The 22457-nt window shown below is 37.7% G+C and overlaps 3 protein-coding genes across 3 annotated transcripts; 1 reads left to right on the forward strand and 2 right to left on the reverse strand.

Moving 5' to 3' along the window:
* Positions 1–3324: 3324 nt before the first annotated feature.
* Positions 3325–5000, reverse strand: LOC113295151. The gene is made up of 4 exons (XM_026543499.1): positions 4929–5000; positions 4769–4849; positions 4533–4679; positions 3325–3738 (listed from the first exon to the last, which is right to left on the reverse strand). Exons 1-4 carry the CDS (start codon positions 4998–5000, stop codon positions 3325–3327), a joined length of 714 nt encoding a protein of 237 aa, XP_026399284.1.
* Positions 5001–12760: 7760 nt separating this feature from the next.
* On the reverse strand, positions 12761–13714 carry LOC113295152. The gene has a single exon (XM_026543501.1). The coding sequence runs from the start codon at positions 13712–13714 to the stop codon at positions 12761–12763; it is 954 nt and encodes a 317-aa protein (XP_026399286.1).
* A 521-nt stretch (positions 13715–14235) lies between these two features.
* Positions 14236–22057, forward strand: LOC113298307 (protein CHROMATIN REMODELING 19-like). Its single transcript, XM_026547009.1, has 12 exons — positions 14236–14887; positions 14966–15083; positions 17369–17409; positions 17506–17756; positions 17844–18024; positions 18186–18371; positions 18488–18661; positions 18756–18914; positions 19403–19480; positions 20029–20165; positions 20781–20999; positions 21395–22057. Exons 1-12 carry the CDS (start codon positions 14411–14413, stop codon positions 21555–21557), a joined length of 2184 nt encoding a protein of 727 aa, XP_026402794.1. The 5' UTR covers positions 14236–14410; the 3' UTR covers positions 21558–22057.
* The last annotated feature ends 400 nt before the right edge of the window (positions 22058–22457 follow it).

The raw sequence follows: 22457 nt of genomic DNA on the forward strand, positions 1-22457 counted from the left end.
CCACTCAAAAGTCTATTTATCTCCTATCTTGAGAAAAAAGTCGTTTTGCTATATAGATTTAGATTATACACATTTGCTATTTCGAGCCGAGTTTATCTCGGCTATCTATTTCTCGAAATATGTGTTGGTAAGCTTTCGCTTTAGCCAAGTTCATCTTTACCTAGTGACAAAATTCATGACAAGTTTCAATCACTTTGAAAATTGCTTACTTTGACGAAAAATAGTTTCTGAATAACAACTATAGAATATCAACGTCCTCTAAGAATGTTTCAATAATTGAAATGAGAGTTTAGATTATATAACCATTGGAGGATATAAGCATTGTTGTGGAAACACATATATGTGTAAGTCCTTATTCCTTGAACCGAAGTTTGCGAACTTTGTTGATCAAGAGAACTGGAATGGTGGCGTGAGCCAAGTCCGCGAACTGGTGGAAGTTCTCGACCCGAGAAATTATGATGTAGTTTGTGAACTCCGTCCGGGAACTTAAGTCCACGAACCCAGTCCGTGAACTTGAGTAGGTTATATCTAAAAACGATGTTTGTGAACTTATTCTTATATAAACTAAGGAATGCAAATTGCAAACCGTGGCTATATAGTTCATGAACCGATTCGAGTGAATCAAATCGTTTTTGCTTCAATTGTGTCCTGTGTAGTTACATAAGATTTCCTTGCAATTGAACAACTCTCTTACTAGTTCATTTGAGTCACTTGAACTAGTTATGGTGAAGAAGAATATGGTTGATATGAAAGTGATCATATGGCTAACCATTTGGTTGACTATTGTTGAACCAACAAATGTACAAGTTTGGGTACGGTTACACAAGCCTAGAAACGTGCATTTCATTTGTGTATAACAAGCTAGTTTTCGATCTAACGGTTGAAAGATATTAGCTTGAATCTAATCATGTTTTCATATAACGGTGAATATTGAATACTTTGTTACCAAGCCAACATTGATTGCAAAACCTAATTTGAAAGACTATATAAGGGAGAACTCTAGCAACTGGGAAGTCTAATCCCCACACCTTCTGTGTGATACTAGTTGTGCTAAGCTAGAGTCGATTCTCCTTTAACCTTTGGTTTCTTCTTCTAAACCAGGTTAACGACTTAAAGGATTCATTGGGATTGTGAAGCCAGACCGATACTACTTTCTTGTAGTTGTGTGATCTGATCTTGCTATTTCTATCATACGAGTACAATTGTAATAATTGGCTTGAGATTGATATCTCCGATAGGCAAGATATAAAAGAAATCACAAACACTTCGTCTCATCGTTTGTGATTCCACAATATCTTTTTTCGCTGCGTCGATTAAGATTATTGTGAGGTGATTGATAATACTAGGCTGTTCTTCGGGAATATAAGTCTGGTTTATCAATTGGTTGTTGTTCACCTTGATTTATCAAAAGACGGAACAAAACTCGTAGGTATATTCGTGGGAGACGGATTTATCTATTACCATAGACATTTCTGTGTGATGCAGATTTGTTTATTAAAGTCTTCGACTTTAGGTCGTAGCAACTCTTGGTTGTGGGTGAGATCAGCTAAGGGAATCAAGTACGTAGCATCCTGCTGGGATCAGAGATGTAGGAGCATAACTATACCTTGGATCAGTGTGAGATTGATTGGGGTTCAACTACAGTCCAGACCGAAGTTAATTTGGAGTAGGCTAGTGTCTGTAGCGGCTTAATACAGTGTGTGTTCAATCTGGACTTGGTCCTGGAGTTTTTCTGCATTTGCGGCTTCCTCGTTAACAAAATTCTGGTGTCTGTGTTATTTCTTTTCCGCATTATATTTTGTTATGTAATTGAAATATCACAGGTTGTGCATTGTTCAATCAATTAGAATATCCGACCTTTTGGTTGCTGTTTTAAATTGATTGACACTTGGATATTGGTCTTTGGTACCATCCAAGTTATCTCTCTAGTATTTGATAAAGACTTGCAGATTTCTATTTGCTTGAGTATATATCAAATCGAGATATTGAGATACAAACTCTTTGATATACTTTTTATCTAGATTGAGTTTGACTGTCTAGTTGATTCTCTAGAAAGTATATTGGAGTTTGTCCATACAGATTGCTAAGCGAAATATTGGGTGTGGTTGTTGTACCCCCACTTTTTCAAATTTGTCCGCTATAAGTTGGGCACCAAAAGGAATTTGCATCCAAAACTTATAACCGGCCGTCTTCGTCCCCTTTCGCCATTTGACGTTGGAAACCAACTCCTTGAACTTCATTTATTTCTTTTTTGAATCTCCTTCCATGATCATTGTTAGATAGATTTGCTTGTCCTCAACGAGTTTTGCGGACATTTTTTTTTCTTGCAAATTCGATTTGGGTGAGTTTTAGTTTGTCAGCCTCATCGAAATGCCCTAACTGTCCGTTGCATCATGGTAACCACAATTGCCATCTCCGTCAACGTCGTCTGGATAAAGGTGATCCAAGATGACGTAAGGAAGTTTATCGGTATACTCTTTAATCAAAGTGTAAGCAACACGATGTGGTCTTCCTTGGGAATCTCTAGGGGTGTACGGGTAACCCTTTACTCCTCTTATCGTCACCATTCCGCTCGTTTGGATTTGCTGGGTACCGACTGTATGCTCAACAACATCCATATGCTCCTTTTCTTTCACTTGTATATGACTTTGGGCGACTAATTTTTTTTTTGGCCGACCCCCTTTCTTGGGAATGAAAGAGTTCTCATACTCATTAATTTCCTCCTGGACATACTCATGGCGACACGGGTCTCTTGTGCAACTTTTGTCTTTATTCATAGTTTCCCTAAATGACATTTTAGTTGTCGGACGCCCTGGTGGTTTTTGTTTTATTGGATCTTGTTATACCCCCAAGCTCTTACAGGACGCCGACCACAAGTTAGAAACCGATATTTGTCTTCATGCACAATTCATATTTCGGTATTTTTCGTTGATGTACTTGCCAATCTCCAAGTCTCTGAATTCTTGCTCAGCGTCTCCTGTAGGATTTGGGGTGAATGAAAGTTGCTGCCAGAATTAATCGACATCTCCAAGAGGAATGATATCTTTGTACCTACCAAGTTTATGTTTACACGGGAGCCCGAGCCATGTCTCGTTTGTACAATAACACTTCATCACCTTTCCAGCGGCCGTATTGGCTCTTAAATTTATAAGTTCTTCCATCATATGGATTATTGCGCACCATGATACTTGGTGTGCTACCCCCGTAAAAAATCTTTGTCTTCAATGTATTGCATTAGAAAACGGTCTTTACTTATCTCCATCTGGCCCACTAATTTTCTTAAATCATTCTCCGTGTGCTCGTGAATAGCTTCTTGTACCGTAACTACCCCACTATTATTCTCTTCCATAATTTTTTCAAACGTCCATGAGACTGCTTTGCAATACTTATAGACTCATTTTTGAAGTGCTTGTATCTATTGGTCCATGCATAAACAAACTTCTCCTTCCAAGGATTCAACCATGTATTCAGGAAATACTCGACAACCTTCTTATGATCTGTGCTCCAATCATCAATAAACTTCTGCAAGTTAGAATAATACTTAACCTCGGTCTTCGAATGATCCAAATGGTCCCGATCTTTCAAAAAATCTTTCCATAGATCCCTCTCTTCATCGTATTTTTCCTTTTCTTTCCTTTTCTCTTCCGCTCGCTCATTTTTGGAAAGTTGACTTAGACGCTCGTCTTCCTCCTTCGAATGTTGATTACCCTTCTTAGTATGGATATTTTGGATTTGATTCTTGCAATTAGAAAAAAGATTGGTTTGGATGTGCCACGTACAAAGAAAATTTTGAGCTAGTGGAAAAACTTGACGGGCGACACTCATGATTGCAAAATCCTTATCCGTAAATATAACCTGCGGTGTCTCTTGGCCACGGTAAATCAACCTCACTTGTTCCAACGCTCAAACATAGTCCTCTATTTCTTATTTTTCCATAAAGCACCATGCCACAATGAATGATTGTTTATCCGAAGTATGACTCACCGCGTTCAACATGGGCATGTTATACCTGTTTGTCTTGTAGGTGGAATCTATGAATAGAACCTGGTAAAAACACTGAGCCAAATCCACCATCCTTGGGTGCGCAAGAAAAATATGAGTCGCTTTGTCTCCCAGACCAACTTTTGTTTGCATGGCGTAGTTAAGTTTTTCTGCTAACCACTCAGATTGTTGCATAATTAATCTACCATCCCATTCGGTTTTCTTGATTGTTGCTTTGGAAGCGTAGATTATGGAAATGGTAGACAAGTTATCCTTATCTTCCGCCCTTATTGAATTTAGGATCTTAAGAGGCCTACATCCCTTCATCTGTCGAACCTTCTCCATTTGATGCGGTTTCAACCGGGCATATGCAAGGTGTCCATATAAACTTTTAGGTGGAGGACGGTTGTGACGACCGTCCGGAATACTATCCAATCTCCATGGATCAGTTTCGTGATGCCTTTTGAAATAAATCCTGAACGGGCATCCACATTTCTTCGACGCAGTTTTGTAGACCCTAGTCGTCTTCTTCTCATATTTGTAATTCTTACCTTTGTGACTTTCTCCCTTTTCCCCCCTCTCTCGCATACCATCTCCATCTTCTTAAAATCGACGTGTTTGCTTTGAAAAGCCACACACATCTTCTCTTTTGCCTTTGAGATAAGCCATTCCTTGGCCTGAGCCTTGTGTTTCCATGTCTACATTCACCAAAGAAATTACACATCCATGAGATCACTAATTAAATAATTTAAAATTAAATATAACTAAACGGTTAAGGGAAACGTACCAAATCAGTCATATAGTGTTGGGAGGTATCTGGACCCATAGTAGAGACTGGTTCTGGTTGAGAGCTTGGTTGCACCACCAACTACAACATAACACAAAAACTTAATTATAGGGTCGTCACTATTTAAAATAACACCATGACGACTTTTCTGTCAATTAACCTTGGCAACTCTAGAGTCATCACTTGTGGAACTTGCAGATTGACGACTCAGTAGCCTAGAAATTCTGGACATTCTTATATTGACTAGGGTCGTCAGGGTTGTTTTTGCAGGCGAACGACTAATCTGGTACAAAATGACGACCCTAACAGTATGATAACGACTCTTTACATACAAAGCCACACAATTATGTTCAGTTTTTTTAGACAGTCGTTAGGTTATAAATATCGCCAATGACGACTCTACATGCAGTTATTGCAGAATTTGAAAATCAAATTTATGTTTGATTCCTATGAGCAGTTATTGCTTTTTTTTTGAAAAAAAGTAACGGTTTTATTCAAAATAAACTAGCCGTTGGATACATTTTTCCTATAAATAGAGACTTACCTCTTCCAAACTTATTCACCCATCACTTTCCATCTTCCCAAATCAGTCACCCATCACTTTCAAACACTACAAATGGCTCCAACTCCGTTCAATAATCAAGAAGATGTTGTTATTGTTAGAGCACACACCACTTTCACGAAGCACGACTTTGAAAGAGCACAATGGGTTTCCAGTAACCAAGACCCAACCATAAATCCGTACCTTAACATGGATCAAACATCCAATGCTTGGTGGAAACGTGTATTTAAGGTTTTTAAAGCACTAAACGGAAATCGTTATAGAAGGACGCTCCAGCAGATAAAGGAAAGGTACGATTATTTATACAATGAATGCGTATTGCTGAGAGACGAATTGGAAGCTCGGGCTGACGCTCTTCCCAGCGAACCTTGAATGGATAAATTAAGTTTGTGAATCAATAGGCCGTTCATAAAAAATTATTTCTTTGGTTATGTTTATTCAACAATGCTAACTTATAAAAAAATTATTTTTCCAGTACTCTTTGGGTCGGAGCCAATACGAATTAAAGTACAACCATGAGTTTTTGTACGAGGACTGCTATAATCTCTTGGAGGAAAGCGAATGGCAATTCGCCGCATATAATTAAACTCGTTTAGGTTTTCAAGCGCAATGTATTGAAATATTTTATGTCTTTTCCTTCTATTTTATTTCATAGTACATGTATGTTTTTTTCCGATTCAATAAAATGAGTTCAAATATTTGTTCAGTAAATATTCCCAACAAGGGTCGTCAGAGGTTTTAAATATATCAATGACGACTCTAAATTTTATTTTAAATATTTGGTAAAGTCGTCAGCCAATAAACATAACAGAAAGACGACTCTTTTGATGTGCAAGAGTCGTCACTTTGTTAATATATCTTCTAACGACCCATTTAGCAGTTATTGCAAATTTTGAATTCAACCAATGTGGTTGAGTCGAGCAACGGTTATAAATTCAAAAAAATGACTGTTGGGTCGTTAATTCCTATAAATAGAGACTCATATATCACCAATTCCTCACCCAAGCCATAATTATCAACCTTCACATTCATTCTCACTCATTATATATTCATCCAAGGGGAAAAAGAAGAGGAAACACCATGACTACTCCCTACACTTCCGAAGAGAATTGCGCCATTGCAAGAGATTGGTTGACAGTCACAAACCACTTTGAAGATCTAGGAAAAGACAATGATCAAACATCGAATGCTTGGTGGAACCGTGTATTCATCGTTTTTGTGGCATTAGACGGAAATTGTAACTCAAGGTCTTTGAAACTCGTCAAGGAACGGTTCGAGGAGATAAAATTGAAATGTGATGCTTTCAAAAGAGAAATCAAGGCCGTAAGGGAAGCCATGCGTGCTATAAGAGTAAGTATTTAAACAAGAGGTAAAACTTATCAAAAGCTTTGAAAAATACTAACTAAGTTTTTGTTTTGCATTTTCAGTTGGGGAAGGCGTATGCCCGATACGAGGTGTTTCGTGGAAAAAAGTTTGAGTTCGACGATTGCTACTTCATCTTGGAAGGCACTACCTATAATTACAACCTTTATGGTTAAGTGTTTAAGTGCACCGTTATTATCTGTTGTTTTTCATTTCCTTCAATGCAACGATATGCAAGATGTATGCCTTTTACGATTCAATCAAATGATTCTATGAAATCAAAAATTATAAAAATTTGTTTGATAGGGTCGTCATTGAGTATCACTACATATATGACGACTCTAAGGTATACTTTAAATGGTTGGTTAGGGTCGTCATTTAATGGGAATACACAAATGACGACTCTAAGAGTTATATTTACAGAAGTTTTGGGTTTTAGAGTCGTTTGGGTATAAACAAACCAAATTAACGCCTCCAACTGGCCTAGCTATCCGGAGTCGTCATTGTTTATCACACCAACCTGACGATTTTTCATAACCTGGAAAAGTTGCAGGTTTGAGTCGCCATTGTTGGTTTTAATAAAATGACGACTCCATAGAGTCGTTTGGGTATAAAGCCCCGACAATAACGACTCTGACACTGAGTTGTTCCATAGTGGTGATGATTCGACCACTTGGAGCAACAAACAGACAAATCGAAGGGTATAAGATGTTTACGTGATTTTTTTGAGCTTCGGGTTCCTCATTTTGAGAGTTGGTTCCTTCATTTTGAGCAATGAGATCTTCATTTGCACCATTATTGATGGCTTCCTCTATTAACATCTCTTCATCAAACATCCGATCCATATGATTAGTTGAGACAATCTCACTATCAACACAATCATGTTTGTTATTTGAAGCTTCACCAACATCATTTCCTCCACTAGAATCACTCATTCAAAAAACCCTAACTTTTCCCCCCAAAACTCAACTTCTCCTTCTCCACAACACAAAAACACAATTTTTCCTTTATCAATTTTTTTCCCTAAATCTGATTTTAATCTAACTAAAATAATTAACAACTTAATTAACACTAATGACTTAGGGGTAATTTAGCCATTTCAAAAAAATGGGATAAGGGATAACCCATATTGCTATTTCATGACCTTTTTTTGTCCTGTAGTGCAGGACCCCTAATTTTTTTTAGGGGCCCCAATTAAACAAGGTTAGAATAGTGCACAAATTTGAACTTTTTTTTTTTGGAAAGGGGAAAAGAAAAACAAAACAACCTAGCCTAGATCGTACTGCTCACTCTCGATGAGGTGAACAATGTCTAGGGGGGAAGAAAGCCACACATTTGAAGTGTGAGTATCTGCAGCTAAAGATGCAAGACTATGTGCCACATTGTTGGCATTTTTTCTAACAAATCTAAACTCCACCGAGTTAAAACGTTTCAGATCATCTCCGATCTTCTAACAGTGTTGTGAATCCTCCAGTTATGTTGATAGTGCTTGTACCTCAGAGCATTGATGACATTCAGAGAGTCTCCTTCCTGAATAATGTCTTTGAAGCCTTTACTAATCCCCAGCTCCACTGCCAAGCTTGCACTGTATGCCTCCGCTTCAACTGTTGTGCAATAATCCAGAGTCTTGTTTTGACAACCCTGCACTTTGGAAATTCTATTTCTGGTAATAACCCCACATGCAAAGCCTCTTGGTCCTGCAGCTCCATCAAAATTGAGCTTAATTTTCTCTCCTTCAGGTGGTTCCCAATACTCCTTTGAGCCTCCAGCATGTCATTTTCATTTGGCTGCACTTCATCAATCTCCACTTCTAACTTCATATTGTACCAGTACATAGCCTCATGAAGAACCTCCCTCACATTGAATTCCTTCTTACTAAAGACCACATCATTCCTCCCTTTCCAAATTTCCCAAAACACACACAGACCCATTCTCAATTTGGCATAGTCCCCCCCTTCCTCCATCCACTCTCTGATGATGTCTTTAACTGAAATATTTGGACAGCCTGACTCAGTTGGCAGTACAATAAAAAATGCTCCAAATACTCAATACTTCTATCACATAACCTGCAGTCATCATTTATGCCCTGAATATGTTTCTTTATGTTGCCAGCTACCGGGAGTCCATCTTTGAGTATTCTCCAGCCAAATATGTGTATTTTCGGAGGAATATTTTTCACTTTCCAATACTTTTTCCAAGAAAACTCATCATTTGTTGAAGTTGAGGGGATTCTGTCATGTAAGGTTTTAAGGAAGGATTTAGTACAGAAATCACCTCTTGGATGGTGAATCCACAACATTTTATCAGTATTCCTCTCCTCTGGCTCCTCAGGTATGTGTATCTCCATAATTTTGGACACTTCAGTTGGGCTGAATAGCTGCTGCATCTTGAGTTCATTCCACTTCCATTCTCCTTGTACTATGAGATCTTTCACCTTCTTTGATCTGGAATCTTCATTCTCCCTTCTCTCTGGTTTCATTGTAGGAATGCCTGGAATCCAAGGGTCATTCCATATATCTATATTTTCACCATTCACAACAGTCCAACAACAACCCACTCTCATGTCTTCTCTAACCTTCATCATTGTTGTCCATGTGGCTGAGCATCCATTTTGTTTCTTCACTTCCCAGAAATTCCCATTCCTCACATATTTAGCTTTCATGATCTGACCCCAAATACAGTCTTCATCCACCAAGAATTTCCAAACTAATTTAGCAGTCATTGCCATATTCAATTGCTGCAGTGATCTCACCCCCAACCCTCCCTCCTCCTTTTCCATCTCAAAGATGTTCCAGTTTATGAAGTGCATCTTCTTTACATCCTTGTCGTGCCCCCACCGAAAATTCCTTATTATTCTTGTCAGCTTTGCTAGAACCTTCTTTGGTATTATTGACACAGGCATGTAGTAAGTAGGAATGAGTCCCAGCTCAGTCTTGATCAACATTGTCCTTCCAGCATGAGACAAGAAAACTCTCTTCCACCCTGCTGTCTTGGTGTCAAACTTTTCCTCAAGACCGTCGTGAGAGGATATTAAATGAGATGGTTTGAAGAGATGATGGCCCAAGTACTTATCTGTGTTTTCCATTATTTGCACCCAGTAGATTAACTATATTTGTTCTTCTCTCATCTTGTACTCCTTTGCTGAAAAATATTGCCGATTTCTTCATGTTTGCCTCTTGACCAGACCATCCAGCATAAATGAGTAGAATCTTCATGAGAGTGTCCACAGTTCTGTTGTCAAGTGTCCCAAATAGCATCAAGTCATCTGCAAACATGAGATGATATACAACTGGAGCTCCTTTGCAGATTTTGTAGCCATTGTAAAGTGCATTACTCTTCATTGTGCGCATGAGCCAAGTAAGTCCTTGAGAATACAGAATATAAAGATATGGTGATAATGGACACCCCTGGCCCAAACCTCTTTCACTTCTGAAGTATCCCTCAACCTGTCCATTAACAACAATAGCAAAACTTGCTGTGGTAACACAGTGCATGATCAGATCATAGGTTTTCCCTTCAAATCCAAACATTCTTAGGCAGTGACTCAGAAACCTCCAGCTAATCTTATCATAAGCCTTACTAATATCTATTTTTAAGGCAAAAGACCCTAATATATACTTAGAGTTTGACATAAAGTACATTATCTCCTTAGCAGTTACAATATTGTCAATAATAGATCTGCCAGGTATAAAAGCTGATTGAACTTTATCCACTAATCTATCAAGATGAATTCTAATTCTTTGAGCTAAGATTTTGGTAATCACCTTGTACATGATGTTAGTTAAAGCAAGAGGTCTAAAATCAGAGGGAATTGAGGGGTTTTTGATTTTGGGTATTAACACAATGTTGGTATGGTTTAGTCTTAGGGGAAGATTAGTTGAAGAATAACAATGTTGGATAGATTTTGTTACCTCATCACCTATCAGCTCCCAGCATTGCTTGTAGAATAAGGCAGTCATACCATCTGGTCCAGGTGCTTTCAGACTTTTCATTCTTTTTATTGTGTTCCATATTTCCTCCTTCACAGGCACCATAGAAATGTTAATATTACTTGAGCTGTCAATTTTAGCATTGGCTTGGAACTGAATTGGGTTCTCCATCTCAGCTGGATCTCTCTTGAACAGGTTAGTGAAGTGCTCCACTAGATACTGGACAATAGCCTTATCATCAGTTATCCACATTTCATTTGGCAGTCTAAGAGCAGCTATCTGATTCTTCTTCTTTCTTTCTCTGCAGAACTGACATATGAAAAGTCTTAGTATTCTTATCAACATTAGGGATCCATTTAACCTTGCTCCTCTACTCAAAGTATCTTCTTTGCAAGTCATTTATCTTTTCAATCTCCATACACAACTCCTTCTCTTACCTTCTAGTATCTCTAATATGAGCTTCCATTTGTAGCTTCAAGAGTTTTGCTTTTAAGTCTTCTCCAACTCTGAAGATATTTCCAAAGGTCTTCCTGCTCCATTTGTTTAACTGAGCTCCCACTTCCATAATCTTCCTAGTAGTCTCATTAGAGTTTGACAGCCATACCTTATGGACTACATCTTGAAAAGCTGGGTGTTCAATCCAATAAAATTCAAACCTATTAGCATACTTTAATTTCCTCTTACTTGTTATATTGGTATTAACAAGAATTGGAGCATGGTCACTGCATAATCTGGGTAAATGAAGTACTCCATTGGCTTGAAACTTGAAGAACCAATCGGCATTGCACATTGCCCTATCCAATCTTTCAAAAATTAGGTCTTGCACTACTGCTCCATTAGACCAAGTAAAGGCAGGACCCAAAAAACCTATATCTATCAGTCCTCTATGTTTTATAAAGTTCTTAAAACCATTGTTAGCATAGTGCAGAGTCTAGCTTCCTTCCTTCTTCTCATTAATAGAATAGATAACATTAAGATCTCCAACAATACACCAAGGATTATGAATTTGAGCAGTGTAATGAGAAATATCATACCAAAATTTGTTTCTGGATTGTTGTTGTGGAGGCCCATACACACATAATAAGTCCCAGTCCCCCTCAATGATATGATGGATTCCATAATGAATGACATTCTTATCCGCACACAACACTTCCAGATCAACAGAGTCTTTCCATAATAACACATTTCCTCCACTTTTCCCTACTGCAGGAACATACTTATAACAATCGAAATTAAGAGAATTAAACAATCTAACTGAATTCGCCTCACCCATTAATGTCTTCGTCAAGAAAGCAATTTGAGGGTTGCAAGCCCTGAGATTTTTTTTTAGAGTTTGGACTGTCGAGGTGTTTCCCAGACCTTGACAGTTCCATGAGAAGACTAACATTGATCTTGTGGCTGATTCTGGGCAGCCACCACACCCATTGTAGGATACATTGACGTGTTAAATTTCTTAACTGTTTGATCAATTTCCATAGGACAAGCTGTCCTCTTCAATTCACTCATTATTTCTTCTTCATTTCCAGTATGTTGAACAACCCTAGTATTTCTTGCTTGTCTTTTCCATCCTTTCTCCTTCTTTTTCGCCTTTTTCCTTCGTGGATATTGAAGAAGAGCTGAAATCATCATCTTATGTATCTTGAATTGCTGATTTTGATTAGATTGAGTGGTGAAGTTTCTTGAAATTGGGATATTAGGGTTTGAATGAGAAGAGGGATTCTGTATTGTTTTGTTTCTATTGACTATGTAGTTAGCTGATGTTTTAACTTTACCCGTTGGTTTAGTGATATCCATACCCGTTGGGCTTCCCGTATTTTGGTTTTTTACTGCATACGTGGATACCACGTCATTTATACGTGGCTGTGGTACATCTCCAACACCTGTCTCACCAACTGCATCATCAAACCCCACCGTGCCAACTCCGAAAAAACCTGCTCCACCAGCTTCTTCTCTGCCACACATTTTCCATCTGAGCCAGACAATTTCCTTGGATCTGCTAACGTATTGTCATTTACCATATTTTCTCTGCCAGTTCGACCACCTGTTCTTGTGTCACCTGCAATCACTTCCTTTTCCTGGTAACCGTTCGCCTGCTGCATTTTTGTCTTACTTGACCTGCATTTGATTTCGTTCTCACCGTTAGTTCATTATCAGTGCCTCCAAGTCCATATTGAGAAGCCGCGTGTCGCTTTTATCACCGTCCAGATCAATCTCCTTCATCAACGGTTGTTGAGTCTCCATATTCATCTTCCCCACTCCATCAATACATTGATTCATCTCTTCTTCAGAGGTCTTGTGGAAAGCACGTATCTCTTCACTGTATCTTGCATAAGCGCTATCATTCATTCTGAGCATGATATCTTCAGTACTCACCGATCTATCCTCTTCCAGTTTTTTTGAAAGATGAGGGCATTGTTTCATCAAATGCCCGAAGAAACCACAATGAAAACATAATCTGGGGACCTTTTCATATCTAAAAGTTATCTTAATCTTCCTCTTGGACTTCAAAGTAATCTCCATATCCTTGGGGAGGGGTTTCGTTATATCGATCTTAACTCTTAGCTTGGCAAATTTTCCCCATTTTGCAGCCAAAGATTTTTGAATAGATTCAGGGGTTCCAAAGATACTAACAATACTGGCAACTTTCTCAGCGTTTAACATACTTAATGGAAGCCCATATATGTGTAAACTGAAGACCTCATATCTAAACTCATAATCTTCCAATAAAGAATCTTCATTTCCTTTTTCAATTAACATGAGGTCTTCTTTCACAGACCAAGGGGTACCTTGTTGAACTGCTAGCAAATCACACAATAGTGTAAATCTGACATTGTAGATACCACTTCCAAGCTCTAAAATCGTGAACGCTCCTGAGGGTTTCCAGGCTTTGGTTAAAATCTGATGTAAAAGGTTGACGTTATACTCTCTTCCTGAAACAAATTTGAACAAAAGATTCTTGCTGTGCTCTACACCTCTTTCACTTGACTCGTCATCATCTTCAAAAACATAAGTAATCGGGTCTTCAACTAATAAGTTGTTTAAGGTATTTTCTGCATCTAAACCGTCTTCTTTGTTCTTTGATGTTGATTCCATACTTGAGCAAAACCTCAACCGACCGGGAAATCAAAAGATCTGAATAACACAAGACAGAAAAGAAAAACACTCGAACTCACAAAAACCTATGATCCAACCTAACATCAGAGAGAGCAATCACAGATAGTGATAGAAAAAGCACCCTAATGGTGAAATAAAACCATCAAGAAGATGAAATGAAATCGCCTTGACTAAGTCAGAATGGCGATGGCCAACATTGACCGAAAAAGATAACGATAAGATTACACAAATTTGAACTTGCAGCTCCAGTGATTCAACGTTTTTTTTTTCTTTTTTTTTTTTGTTGTTGAAGGAACCCCCGAAATTCACGGGCTCCTTGCCTCCTTCCACTTGAAATATTTGCTTACGTCTAGCAAACAGATGCCCAACTGCTGACGCGCAAACGATTTACAAGACCCGAACCAAATGTTAGGGCCGAGTGCCCGACGCCCGTACCTTTTTCTCTCTCTACCCTGACGGTCAAGAATCTCTACTGTGTCTTTTATATGACGGGATGTTGCTCTCCCCTGACAACTCAAATTTAAGAAACAAGAATTTTACTACTTTTATTTCTCCCCCCATAAAATCCTCAAAATTTGGATTTCTTCATCCGCACAAAACCCTAGGAATTTGCTAGGGTTTATCATTTGTTCTTTATCTGCAAATTTCTAGGGTTTCATAACTTGAATATCTGAAATGAAGCGCGATTTTGAAGAAATTTCCGACGATGAGTGGGAGAAACACTCATCGTTCAAACCGAGATTCCCGAAGAAAGAATCTTCATCTCTGCCATTGATTGAATCTTTTTCTTACCAGTCTAAGAAAATCGAAATCTCGGAAGGAAGTAGTGATGATTTATTGGAAATTACTAACGACAGTTTGGAGGATGATGATGCAGATGTAGCAGAAGTTCGACCTCAAACTAATAGAGCTCGAAGATTTGTTGTTGATGAAGATAGTGACGAAGATTTTGTTGTTGAAGAAGATACTGGACCGATTTTCTTAGATGATGATGACGAGGAGGAAGTAGAAGAGGTTGATGTTGTTGGCAAAGCTTTACAGAAATGTTCCAAAATATCAGCAGTTTTAAAAAAAGAGTTATATGGTTCATCAATGTCAGCCTGTGATAGATATTCTGAGGTTGAAACGTCTTCTGTGAGGATTGTTACACAGGTAAAACTATTACATTATCATTTAAATTTAGTTTGGGTTGGTTTTGGGTACTAATTAGGTTCAGTTATATCTACACAGGATGATATTAATGCCGCTTGTGCAACTGAAGAATCAGATTTTCAACCCATCCTTAAACCTTACCAACTAGTTGGTGTCAATTTTCTTCTTCTGTTGCATAAGAAGAATATTGCTGGAGGTAAGATTTTTTGCTTTGTTTTCTCTTGACATCAACCATTTTTTTTCTTCTCATACATCACTTAATTTCCATATCTACAATGCAAAATAAAGGTAACTCTCAGATGCTATGACATTTGAAGCTTTGAAAAAGCGTTTGTATTATTTCTGGAGGCTCAATGCTACTGTTCGCTGTTTTATATTAACTCCTGCAATAGAAAGCATGTTAGGTTGATAAGCATAAGTGGAGGCTCAGTGCTAACATGTGAATCACTGTAATGTGTCAGTTGACAGTAGCATTGAATATCCAATAGAAAGAACTCCAACATGTTTAATGTAGTCTATCAAGTCGAGCAGTAAAAAATAATGGAAGACACCACATAAACAGAACCAGGTTTTTTCTCGAGAAGATAATTGCGTTTTCAGATGAGATGCAATGGTTCTCTAAATCAAATTCTATTCTTCTTATCCATCTCATTGAATTGGTTACACTTGCCAATGCAACTATGCAGGAGTATCCATCTCTTCATTGCAAACCTGTCCTTCTTGTTGTGTGGCTCGTTCTTAATTATTTTTCTGTCGGAACTAAATTCTAAGCAGATTTAACTAGAGAATCAAGTCATCTCAGGGCCAATTGTACTGCAAATATGAAGGTTTGAAGTCAACAAGTGAGAGACTTTAATTGGCATTTCAAGTATTTTCTTCTGTGTTTCAGCGCTAGCTTTGATTAAATCACTGATGTTGTGAAGTGTTCTACATAGCAGAGCGCTAGATTTGATTAAACTACTGATGTCGATAAGTATTGTATGTGACATCAACTTTCATCGTGAACTTAGCTCATTAAGAATGAAACTCAATATTTTAAAACCCTCACCAGTTCCATTTTCTTCTCCGGTGTTTTGCTAAAAAACATACGTGAAGGTGTATCAAGACTATTTAATATATTCGAGCAAGAGGATATCAATATCTTTGTGCAGAATTTCGCTACTAACTCCAGGTCCCATGTTTTCTCTTCTTCATTCGTATTTCCTCTTGAACTCTGTTGTTTATCATTTCTACGATTGTCTGTCAATGTTCTGTCATCCTTGAAATTGATTCACTACTTTTCTTCGGCTTAAGCTACTTCGTTTTGTATGCATAAAAATCTGATATCTGGTAACTGTTCCCTGCGATTTATGGTTACTTTCTGTGTGTAAATTCTTTGAGCCTTCTTTCCTTCTACAATGTGCTTTATTTTAACTATGTTAACTTGTGAGAAAGTTTTAGGGGTTCCTTTCCTGTTTGTTAAAAAAATGGGTTAGTAAGTGATATGAATCAAGGGGTATAGGGGATCAAAGTCTGTGTCGTTAGTTGCATACATGTGTCACTTTGCATAACTGGTGTCTATGTAACTATATGTTCCCGTTCATTCTTTTATTATTACTTTTTATGTGTTTATTTTCTTCGTTTTTTCAGTTTCTGCCCATCTTTGGTTGAAAAGACTAGTTCCACACATTAACAAACCAGTACTCTGAATAATAGATTTTCTTATTTCTGGAGATATTGTGAATTAAAAATTAGAAGCCTAGGGTCTGTTGCAGAAGACATAAAATTTATCTTGCGGTGTTCAATATGTATCGCGTATCCTCAGTAATTTTGCATCTTGCAGAATTATTTTTTGTTCTCTCACAACCACAATTTGTGAGGTGTTGGTTCGACCACAGAAAGCACTGTTGCCATAAATATTTAAATGACCACCAATCTATTAGCTGATAAATTGTATAGCTATTGAATCTCTTTTCACTTTCCATTTTTAACTAATATTGCGGAGAAAAGAGTGCCATCTGACATAAGGTATGACCTGAATGAGATGAAACCTAATGTGGGTAAGCCTAGGTAGGCCACATTAGGTGAGGAGTGGCAACTGGTTAACTATTACATAGTGATAAAGAAATAAAATGATAAAAGAAGTATAAAATACTCAAGTATGCATGTCCAGGGATGTATAAGAAAAGATGGACAAATATCCCCTTGGTGCATGTTGGTCCATATGCATCTCGAAGTTATGGAACTATAAATGCAGGCTTTTAAGAATAAAGCATGTATGTACTTATAATTTTATTCTTGACTTTTGATGCAAAATATGTTTAATGCACACATTTCTCCATTGTTTTGCATATCTTTTACAGAGCCAGCATGTAGGAACATGCTCATATTCAATGTTTATTAGTTTTACTCAGTATACTTGGTTAGTATACTTGGTACTAACCAAGTATACTTTTAAAATTGATTGGTTCTTAATCAATTTTACCGTTTTATCTTATGCAGCCATTTTGGCAGATGAGATGGGTCTTGGTAAGACCATTCAGGTACGTTGTACAATATCATACACTTGCACTTTTTAACATGTGGATGTCAAATACTTTTTATATCTATAAGTTTGTAATGATGTTATAATCTGACAGGCTATCACATACTTAACTATGCTGAAATACTTGGACAATGATCCTGGACCCCATTTAATTGTCTGCCCTGCTTCTCTCTTGGAGAACTGGGAAAGAGAGTTAAAAAAGTGGTGCCCTTCATTTACTGTGTTACAGTATCACGGGGCAGGGCGAGCGATGTATTCGAAGGAGTTGAACTCTTTAGCTAAGGCTGGGTTGCCACCTCCTTTTAATGTTCTTTTAGTTTGCTACTCACTCTTTGAGCGTCACAGGTTTGCTCAACTTATCTTCCTTCCATGATCTTGTAATATATTTTTGATGTGGATGTACATTTATTGGGTAGAGACACTCTTTTGCAGTGCACAGCAGAAAGATGACCGCAAGGTACTGAAGCGCTGGCACTGGAGCTGTGTGCTAATGGATGAAGCTCATGCTTTAAAGGATAAAAGCAGCTATAGATGGAAAAACCTAATGGGTGTAGCACAAAATGCAAAAGAGCGTCTTATGCTGACAGGGACACCTCTCCAAAATGATTTGCATGTATGTTTTGGAAATGTTTTATCATGTGTCAGTATTTTTTCCACTAACCATGAAACATATGGTCAGGATGAGATCTAGAGTTTAAAGCTTGATAGCAATCTTCTATGTATCTACCATTACCTCCCAATTTAGCCGCTGTGAGACAATTATAACGTTTGCAGGAACTGTGGTCATTGTTGGAGTTCATGATGCCGGACCTCTTTGCAACTGGAGATGTAGACCTGAAAAAGCTTTTGAATTCCGAAGATAAGGAGTTGATTGCTCGTATAAAATCCATCCTGGGACCGTTTATTTTGAGACGCATGAAATCTGATGTAATGCAGCAACTGGTCCCGAAGATTCAACAGGTCTGTACAACTTTTCTCCGCAGTTTGTTTTATGTTTCTTAAGGTTCTCATAGTTACCTTCTTTTAGAGATTTGTTGAACTGCCAATTTTTGAGGATAAATAATATTTTTTTTTAGGTTCGACATGTGTCTATGGAAAGGATGCAAGAGGATGCTTATAAAGAAGCAATTGAAGAGTATCGTGCATCCTCTCTTGCTCGGTTGGAGAAGTCGTCAGCGTCTACTCCCAAGAGTATAACTGAATTTATTCCGCGACGCCAAATATCCAACTATTTTGTTGAACTCCGTAAGGTGCTGATATCTGAATTGTTTACCAGTACAAATAATTACTGTGTAATGCTCTGAAATCCTTCTGATCTGACTCCTCTGTTTATGCTTACCTCAGATAGCTAATCATCCTTTACTGGTGAGACGTATTTACAACGATGAGGATGTCGTTTATCATGCAAGAAAGCTGTACTCAAAAGGTGCATTTGGCTTTGAATGTACCTTGGAAAGGGTTATTGAAGAACTTAAGAGTTATAACGATTTCTCTATTCATCAGGTAATTCTTTGTTTGTTGTTACTTAACCTTCACTTGCATGCTTTTCTTAGTTTGATAGCCGACAAGTTTTTTTATTGAACAAGTTTCATGTTGATTTTAAGGTATTTCACTTGTTTTTGTCAATTTATCTGCCTTGATCTACAGACTCTAAACACGTGTAACGAAATGTACTTCCCTTTCATATACCTCACTTTGACAATTGGGTGCAAACCATTGTCCTCTATCTAGGGAAAAATATTCCTTAATTCTGAGTGTATTTTATATTATCTGGACTTCGCTAATTGATCTCAAGTTGTGGTTTAGTGAACTTCTTAGTTCAGCTGCAGCAAAGATGACCATCTAGAGTTTACACCCTTATTAGATTTTAGAAGATCAATCTGAGCTCAAACTTCAGTCTGGGATCCAACCAGGACGTAGAATTAGCAAACATTCATGCATCACTCGGGTTATGCTGATGATTTCTTATTGTACCAACGGAATCTCTGCAGCTTCTAGAGTCATATTTCGGCTCCGAATCTAAAGGGGCTCTTGAAGATAATCATGTTTTCCTTTCTGCAAAATGTCAGGTAATTCTACTTGATGAACAAAAATCTTATTTTACCTGGAGTCGCACTTCTTATTTATGAAGCTCCAAGAAATATTGTCTTGTGCATTTAGTTGAGGAAATTAAATAGTATTTATTTTAGAAAGATAATTTTTTCCATGATAATAAGAAAAAAAGGAACCGGTAAATTAGAATCTCTTTGTGCTTGGTATGTTTGGGAAAAATAACAAGTGGAACCTCCTCTCCTTTTGTTATGTGAAAACAAGAAAAAGGGAGTTGAAGAAAACATTAATTGGGTAAAGGAGAAAAAAGGAAGCTCTTTAACTCCAAATACTCCACGAAAGCAATAAATTACTGTAGGAAAGTGGTTTCTAGGTTTCACTCTGTATGGTTTATCATTCATAGGTCCATATTTAGCAAAACATGGAACAGATAGGCTAATTTAGCCTTTCACTGGATAGGGAAACCACTACATCCTATTCACACACAACACGGCTCAAAGCAACAGCGGAAAGGAAACTTGCCATTTCTACTTACAGTCAAGTTTGTTTCTCTATGTTTGTGTTGCAGGCGTTAGCTGATCTTCTCCCTTCATTAAAAAGAGATGGGCATAGAGTTTTGATTTTTAGCCAATGGACCTCAATGCTTGATATTTTAGAGTGGACTTTGGATGTAATTGGTGTTACATATCGGCGCCTTGATGGAAGGTATTATTGTACTTCTGTATGCTAAATATTACAGATACCTGTGATAGCTGTTTTGGGGGTATTGGTATATTTTATCCCTGTTACTCACTTACAAGTAGGGAATGTGTGGTTTATCTTGTACTATCACAATCCTACCGATTGCAAAACACGAGTATGCATCTTGCACGGTCTTTGAGTATTTATTCCTAAGTAGCTGCGGGAATCACTAATGTATTATCTGCTTTTTGTCTTATAATCAAGTCTACATTCATCAATATATATGACTAATTGAGGGGTAGATTCATTAAACTTCATTATAAAATCAACATCAACATTCTTTAAGCGTGTCTAATGAGCAGTTGCACCTGAATAGGAGAAGGTTACTTTTGATCCCTAAGCGTGTTCAATGAACAAGTGCACCTGAAGTGGAAATGGTTAAAGAGATAATTATTATGAGAAGGACCCACATGAATTTGAGTGTTTTGTTTCATTCCAAGAAAGAGTTGTGGCACTGGTCTGCAAATGTTGGTAACCTGTGTCAGACTGAGACATTGCGTTTACTGTTGTTTTGTAACTGTAAATACGAACAAGAACTACTATTGTTGTACGTATTCTTAAACTTTCTCTTTATGGCAGTACTCAGGTCACCGAAAGGCAAAATATAGTCGATGCGTTCAATAATGACACATCGATATTTGCTTGTTTGCTATCTACACGGGCTGGAGGGCAAGGCTTGAACTTAACAGGAGCTGACACTGTAGTTATACATGACATGGATTTCAACCCACAGATGGACCGACAAGCCGAAGATCGCTGCCATCGCATTGGGCAAACAAAACCTGTTACCGTTATTAGGTATGCTTCTTTTAAACTGTTAACACGTACTGTTGTAATGCATGGGCTTGCCCAGTTCTTGCATTTTTACCCTGCTTGGTCTATGGTGATTTTTTTTGTGGTGTTTGATAAATACATGCTAGTTAGGTTCCTAAACTTCTTGTTTGTTGAAAGGGATGTGAGAATTTTGTAGAAGCTGAAATTATAAGTTCAGAGAAAAAAAATGAGAATATGTAGAAATCAATAATATCGTGATAACAACAGAAATCCAACTGAAGATGCAGATCTATGTAAATCCTTGGTATGAAAAAATGTTAGATACTAATATAGTTAAACAGGTATGTATAGCTTCTGTATTAAATTTTAACATTTGCATCTCAAAGCAATTTTAACCTGCAACTGAAAATTTTCTGTAGGCTTGTGACAAAGGGAACAGTAGATGAGAACATATATGAGATTGCAAAGAGGAAACTGGTGCTTGATGCTGCAGTGCTCGAGTCTGACATTGAAGTGGATGATGAAACTGATATGCCTGAGAAGACTATGGGAGAGATATTATCCGCACTGTTGCTGGGCTAATGGGGAAGTAAGATCATTTTTATCTAAAGATGATAAAGGCTATGTCACTATGTTACTGGTTCATCATGGTGGTTCAAACTAAGCCTAGGTTAGGACAAGCCGATTTTTCTATCGCAAAAGTTTAACAACTTACAGTGCAACTGGGTTATGAAATGGTATGCATAAACTTAGCGAGGAGGATGGTTTTCTTTCTTCCGACAAAAAACTGGGTCAGCTGTCCAGGAAGGAAAGAGAATCCTCCAATGTTGCAAAGTCAATCAGAGATGGAAAGATCAAAAGGTAACTGTTAAGGTATTTTTCTAAGTACAGTTACAAAATTGCTGATATTGTACTGATAAAAGACACTAGGGGTTTAAGCTTGAATTTTTGATTGTGGTAGATAGATTTATGCGTGCCAGGTAATGTGTAACTTTAAGTACAGTTGTATTCAATTCAATACAAAGATGGAAGCCGTGTATAAGTTACATGCTTTCACTAATTTAGTTGCCATTCATGATTAATTTTAACAATTGATGCTGATGACTTTTACATGCCAATTTGCTTTCATTGGGGCCTTGCTGTCTTCGTACTGCATTAATGTGTTTTTGCTACCGTCAATTCATCAACCAAAATCAAGCCTCCGCACTTAGCTTGTTGAGATCTGTGGAGTTTTACAATCGATATGGATATTGCAGCTGTGCATGATTGAATTTTTTTTTTCTATCTATTCCATGGGTGGGTAGTTCCTGATAGTGTTACCTCAGAGTAAGTTTCACACAAATAATACCATGGGTGGCAAAATGGGGTTTTTAACAGACTTTCTTGATTTATGTTTTCCTTCATTCGCCAATAGGTATAATTGGAGTTTGGACGTACAAATCCCATAAGCCGTATGTCCGGCATGCTATGGAGTGCTTGTAA

This window comes from Papaver somniferum, chromosome 7 (genome assembly GCF_003573695.1).
Source record: "Papaver somniferum cultivar HN1 chromosome 7, ASM357369v1, whole genome shotgun sequence".
Classification (NCBI taxonomy): Eukaryota; Viridiplantae; Streptophyta; class Magnoliopsida; order Ranunculales; family Papaveraceae; genus Papaver; species Papaver somniferum.

What these genes read in the sequence shown, in the direction of transcription:
- LOC113295151 (XM_026543499.1), bottom strand. Translation starts at nt 5,000, where the DNA reads ATGTCCAGAATTTCTAGGCTACTGAGTCGTCAATCTGCAAGTTCCACA. An exon ending in ATGACTCTAGAGTTGCCAAG is followed by an intron (nt 4,850 to 4,928) that starts GTTAATTGACAG and finishes GTTATGTTGTAG; the next exon opens with TTGGTGGTGCAACCAAGCTC. An exon ending in AAAGGGAGAAAGTCACAAAG is followed by an intron (nt 3,739 to 4,532) that starts GTAAGAATTACA and finishes TCTAATTGCAAG; the next exon opens with AATCAAATCCAAAATATCCA.
- LOC113295152 (XM_026543501.1), bottom strand. Translation starts at nt 13,714, where the DNA reads ATGGAATCAACATCAAAGAACAAAGAAGACGGTTTAGATGCAGAAAAT.
- LOC113298307 (XM_026547009.1), top strand. Translation starts at nt 14,411, where the DNA reads ATGAAGCGCGATTTTGAAGAAATTTCCGACGATGAGTGGGAGAAACAC. An exon ending in GTCTTGGTAAGACCATTCAG is followed by an intron (nt 17,410 to 17,505) that starts GTACGTTGTACA and finishes ATAATCTGACAG; the next exon opens with GCTATCACATACTTAACTAT. An exon ending in TGGTCCCGAAGATTCAACAG is followed by an intron (nt 18,372 to 18,487) that starts GTCTGTACAACT and finishes ATTTTTTTTTAG; the next exon opens with GTTCGACATGTGTCTATGGA.